This window comes from Gavialis gangeticus, unplaced genomic scaffold (assembly GCF_001723915.1).
Source record: "Gavialis gangeticus isolate Ggan-Ray unplaced genomic scaffold, GavGan_comp1, whole genome shotgun sequence".
In the NCBI taxonomy this organism is placed as follows: Eukaryota; Metazoa; Chordata; order Crocodylia; family Gavialidae; genus Gavialis; species Gavialis gangeticus.
The window spans coordinates 578,504-584,442 of record NW_017729011.1 but is presented as its reverse complement, the minus strand read 5'-3'; the positions used below and the strand labels follow the sequence as shown (position 1 = coordinate 584,442).

Below are 5,939 nucleotides of genomic sequence, written 5' to 3'. Positions count from 1 at the left end.
GGTCCAATGGTGAGATGGCTCTTGATCCTGCAGAGCAGGAAGGGAGCAGGAGCTGGGAGAGAAGAGAGACTTCTGATGGGCAGTTCCCTTGCTGGACATGCAGCTTCCCATCCAGCCATTCACCCCTTCATTCACCACCCATTAAGGATCCCCAGGGGAGAAGTTAAAGGCAGCTGCCTCCTCCCTGCCCCAGGCAGCAGCCAGCTGCCTCTGCCCACAGGGAAGCACACAGACACAGCTCTGGTAGGAAGGAGGCAATCTCCCCTTTCCCAGAACTGGAGCACGAGAGAATGACCAGAGAGGAGCAGCAAGCACAGCTGTCACCAGGCAATGGCAGAACAGCAAGCCCTGTACAAAACAGTTTATTGGCCTTGTTACAGACAACCTTCAGAGACCCTTTGCCCCAGGTAGGGCAGGGGGAAAACTTACATATCAGCAGGGAAAGCAGCAAGATCAGCCATCCCTGAATATCTGAAATATAGACAAGGAGTCCATTCAACACCAAGAACCACCACCAACCAATTCCCAGCCCATTGAGACCTCCTTGCCCACTTCCAAGACAGCCCCAGCACACCCTGATGTGATACTCCAAAACTCCTTTAGGAGAAGCCATTGCAAGCCATGCTAGGTCTTCTGGCCTCAGCCTGGCTTTTACTCGGATGTCCCAGGCAGATGCCCTCAATTTAGCAAAGCCCCCTTGGTCTCCAGCTCCTCTGGAAGCCTCCCTGCAGATTCCACCATCCATCCACCTGCCCTGCAGGGAAAGCTGAGTGGGGCCTGGATTCTGAAGGACAGCATGCCCCAGATCTCAGCTGGAAGCAGAAGGAAGCTTCCAAACACCCATACAAGTGTGTGTCTCTGAACAAGAGAAACCCCAGCAGCTGCCATATCCCCTTTCAGAGCCAGACAACATACTAGCAGCAGCCAACACCTGGAAAGAACAAGGGTGCACATAACCCTCCAGGGGAACCACTCCAGCCCCACACACACCAGAAGCCCCTGGCCCCCTGACCCCCTCTAGACAGAGTCACTACAGGATGAGACAGCCAGGAGCACGGGGGTGGGGGTGGGGGAAGTAGTGCCACAAGCTAACAATAAGAAACACCAGCCACAGGCAGAGCAGACTCCACAGCCCATAAGAACACAGTCAGTCAGTCAGCCCCGTGGCCAGGCTCTGGGCTGGGCTGGGCTGGAGTCACTTCAGCTCGCCCAGAAAGCTCAGCAGCACCTCGTGGAACTCGCGTGGCCTGTCCAGGTAGCAGGCGTGGCCAGCATCCCGCAGTGCAGCCGTTTGGTGCTTTGGGATCTGTTGGAGGCTCTGCAAGGACTGTGTGCCCAGGCCTGTGTCCCTGTCCCCATAGATGATCAAAGTTGGGGTCTGCAGAAACACATGCACCAAGATAGAACAGCTTCAGTGGTTGGATCCGTGAGTGCAGGTAACTTATTGCACCCCCAATACCAGGTGAGGGGCAGCACAGCCCTCCGCATGCCCACAAGCACCGTTCCCCACCCCCCACCAAGCTGGCTAGGAAGGTACCACATAGGAGGCTGGGCTGAAGAGATTCAAGCCTTCATACAGGCCTCCCTGCCCAAGGCCAAAGACATGCCCACATGTATCCTGGCCCCTCAGACACCTTGCCCTCCTCTAGGGAACTGTTCCAGCCCACACAGGCTAAGGCCTAGTCAGGTGGGTCTCCCTCCAGTGTGCTAACCCAATATACCAGATGTGCTAAGGGTAAAAAGCTGGCCAAGTCCCGCTGAAAGCCTAGCATTATTGCCAGGCAGGACATCACCCTCCACTAGCCCACAGACAGACAAGCAGAGACCCTGCCATTGCAAGCAATGGCTCCATCTCCTCCCTTAGCACCACACCACTCCCTACCTGGACCTCCTGGTACTGCTGTGCAGAATGATCCTTGGTGCCCACAGGAGCGATGGGCACAAAGCCCTTCAACTCTGCCCCATGTGCCAGCAGGAAGGGGATAGAGTAGTGGCCACTCATTGAAGGGCTGACCAGGACTGGCTTGTGGACACTCAGCATCTTCAGGACACGCTGCAGGAGAGCCACCCGGCCCTGCTCCGTGGAGACAGCATCAGATCGCGGGGAGCTACCAAAGCCTGTCAGGGAGGAGAAATGCCCCAGGAATGCAGGCTGGAGCCAGCATCTTGGCAAGCCAAAGTCCTAAGCCACCGGATGGCTTCTCCTGCCAAGCTTCCCAACCCATGCAATCCAGTGGAGGTTTACTCTAGAACCAACACAACAATGGTCGACCCACAGCTCCTGGGGTGAGGGACATGCTCTGATTTGGATAACATGCAGGCTGTGGGCACTATCCCTAGCTAGAGTCCTGGGCACAGGGATGTGAGCCTTGCTAACATAACCTGTTCCTGGCTTCCCCTCCTGCCAAGTACTGGTAACCCAGGACTGCTGAAAAAGAGACACTGTGCCACCACTAGGAGGTAAGCGCATGACTGACATTCCCAGCTGGCAGGTCTCTGGCAAATTAATAGGTGCCCTGGCTCTGGATGCTTCACCTTACATTGGCAAGGGTTGTCAGGTCTGTAGAACAACATGAACAGAACTGTGAAAGCCAAAGGCCCGGGCTTTCACCTGCTGTGTACAGGCAACACCTGCCGAGGGGGCCGTCTGCACCACAGGATTGGGATTCTGTGGAACGGGCCAAAGGAGAACAGACTCACAGGAAAGTGGGGCTGGGAGGGTGCTCACAAGGTCACATCCAGTTCAGGCCCTGCTCAGGCAGGATCAGCCCTGCCCAAGCCATCCCAGATGAGCATTTGACTAAATCATCCCTCAAACCTTCCAAGGCCAGAGAATCACACAGTGCCCCCAGCACTCTCGTGCTTAAAACCCCAGTGCTGTGCAGTCGCTTCTGTGCACACCTGGTGGTGGGGGGAGCCCAGCTACAAGCAAACATCAACAAGGCAAGGTCAGTGGCACATGCCTACCAGGAAGGTCAATGGCGATGGGACGATAGCCTTCTTCCGAGAGCAGGGCCAGCGTGCCCAGGTCCTCCCACGTCTTGGACGTGAAAGCCTGGCCATGTAGGAAGATCACATCCAGCCTGCAAGGGACAGACAGCAGCTAGAGGGGTAAGAGACACCTGGCAGTTTCTGCCCTTCTCCCCTTCCCCACCAGCCCAGAGCACTCAGATTGCTAAGTTATACATATAGGAGTTGCTTTCCCCAGCTGCAGAAATGCAGCCACATCTGGGGTGGAACAAAGAAGCTATCTAAAGGCTTACAGATGCAGCATAAGACAAGAAGTGAGGAGCAATCCTTCCTCTCCCTACCCTCTGTATCAGTTATCCCTGGGCAGGCTGTACAGGCAGGCAGGCAGACTAGCTGGCATTGTGGGAGATGGCATGGCGTAACATCTCTGGTCTTGGAAGGAGCAGTACAGGGTGTTTGGCAACAGAGTGGTCAGGGCCTTGGCTTCACAGCTCAGGATGACAGCACAGCAGCCCCCCTACCCTCCAGCAGCTCAGCTCACATATGTCCCATCTCAGCACCTCTGGCATTTAAACTAGAAAGCAGCACCACCATCTGGGCATGCCTCCTGTCTGCCAGGCAAGCCTGAGCCTGCTTTCCCAGATCCAGAGCTGAGCCCAAGGCACCCCAGCTAAAACACCTGATTTGTTGTCTGTGACAGGGCCAGACACAGATTGTAACGCATGCAGGCTGACCCCACCCAAAGCCCCCAAAATGGTTGTGATGGCGAGGACACTAACACACCTCTTTGAGCTAGGAGTTCCAGCTTTCTGGAGCAGGAAGGCTTCCCTGTACAGGATGGGTGGGTCTCCCTCAACTGTCCCAGTTAGGACAGTGGTGTTGGCATCTTGCTGGCTTCTCTCTTCCATGGCCAGGGGCTTGGAGTCATCTAGGCGTGCTGTGAACCTCTCATGCTGGATGGCCGGAAGCAACAGATAGAGGACAAAGGTAACCAGGACTCCAAGAACCAGCAGCCCCAGCCTGTTGCGGATCAAAGTCATAGTCATCCTTTCTGAAAGAGGGGCAGAGACAGAAGGTCAACAGTGGAGCTCCACGTGGCTGGTCACGCAACGCTGCATGGGGGACGGCTCCACCACTGGGTAGGGCACGGCAGAGATTCACATCTGTAGAAGGATCAGGGATGGACATGCACAGAAAATACAGCCCTGTTCAACCCCAGGGCAGTCTCACAGCAAGTCACAGAAATCCCCACTCACTTGGAGGGAACCAAGATGCATTCTCTTTGACCCCTGGCATCTCACAGGATCATGGGAAAGTAGGGCTGGAAGGGACCTCACAAAGTCATCTAGCCCAGCCCCCTGCTCAAGGCAGATCATCCCTGACTAAGCCATCTCAGCCAAGTGTCTGTCCAACTTCCTCTTTAAAATTCCAGGAGTGGAGATCCCACAGCATCTCTAGGTGTTTTGTTCCAATGCTTGACCCCACCTCAGTCAGAAAGTCCCTCATTGCCATCCTCAGTTTTCTGTTGCTGAAGCTTGAGGCCACTGTTCAAGTCCTGCCCCCTATGGCTCTTATGCATTATCGTGAGCTAGAGGACACCTTGGGGGACAGTGAAAGGCAGGGTAGACAGTCACTGGGACAAGACATTCCAGTCCCAGCTGATCCAGCCAGAGATCAGGGGCCACTTGCTAGGCCCTGCCAGAACCAGAAGATGAAGACAGAGCTGTGGAAACCCAGCACAGAGCGGAAACCCAGCTCAGCATCACACTCCCATTGGCCACCCAGGACAACGCAATTCACTGTATGCCAGTGTAGAGGAGCCCCATGCAGAACTTCTTGGAGGCGGGCGTAGCAGAAGCACTACAGTCTTTGGCATTGTAGAGGGCTCCCCATCCCCCAGAAGAGCAGAGGTGGGGGAAGGCCACATTCAGCCCCACAGTCCAAGACCTTTTTCACACCTCATTTCTTCATGATTACAAGGAGAAATCAGCCAGTACCTACTACCTGGTCTAAGGGCTCTACAATGAGAGGGGAATTCATCTTGCAGATGAATGGCATAGCAGGTTGCTTAGTAGATGCCAAATTTTTGCACTTAGTGGTTTCCAAACAGCAAAGACAAACCTAGCACCCTGCAGGTGGCCGGTGAGGGAGCCCAGTACCCTCAAGCTCTCTGCCCCAAGACATAACTGCTACCACAGGGCAAGAAAAAGTTGTCAGATGTCTGTGCAGTTTGCAGGCCGTGGCAACAACATACCAGTCCACCACAGGGCTGGCCAATGCAGAGCTTTGTCCCTGGAGACGCTGGGTATGCACTCTGCACAACTGGCCGGCTGTGCAGGGCTCAGAGACACCTCATCTTGTGGGGTCTTGAAAAAGTGGTAGCTGGGTGCAATCACACCCACTCACTCTCTGAACAGGGACCCATCTCCCTGAAGGCACCAGCCAGGACAAAACATTTGCCAACCTGAGCTGCACTGTTATGAAGGTGTGATGAAATAGGGATTGGTATCTATCCGACCCAGAAGGGCCCCAAGACACTTCCCAGAATGACCAGAAGCTTGCTTAACCCACCACTGTAATGCAACCACCTCTGGGGAGGAACACAACAGCTGCTTGACTCCACACCACAGCCGTACCTGTACTGTGGTAGCACCAGACCAGGACCCGGCCGAGCTCGTACGTACAGAGAACAAGACGGCTGCCCCTGCTCCAAGGGACCTGCCGCGGGAGGCTAGAGGCAGCGAGGAAGGAGCTGCGGAGATGCTCCCACCTCCATGCAACCCTCAGAGCTCCCTGGACCAGCTCGGGATGCGCTTGGGTCGACCCGCCCCTGGTCAGCTGCCCCACACGACGCAGGATAACGGAGCCCTGAACCTCGCCCTTCGCCCAAGCCTCCTGCAGCCCCCGGGCGCTGCCCCCCGCCCATCCCCGCCCGGAGCCCGGCGGCGCCGCGCTGCCCCCGGGGCCGG

At 56.0% G+C, this 5,939-nt stretch overlaps 1 protein-coding gene across 1 annotated transcript; it reads right to left on the bottom strand.

Moving 5' to 3' along the window:
• Positions 1 to 346: 346 nt before the first annotated feature.
• On the bottom strand, positions 347 to 4,021 carry ABHD14A (abhydrolase domain containing 14A). Its single transcript, XM_019510336.1, has 4 exons — positions 3,754 to 4,021; positions 2,968 to 3,083; positions 1,883 to 2,118; positions 347 to 1,378 (listed from the first exon to the last, which is right to left on the bottom strand). Exons 1-4 carry the CDS (start codon positions 4,014 to 4,016, stop codon positions 1,196 to 1,198), a joined length of 798 nt encoding a protein of 265 aa, XP_019365881.1. The 5' UTR covers positions 4,017 to 4,021; the 3' UTR covers positions 347 to 1,195.
• Positions 4,022 to 5,939: the final 1,918 nt, after the last annotated feature.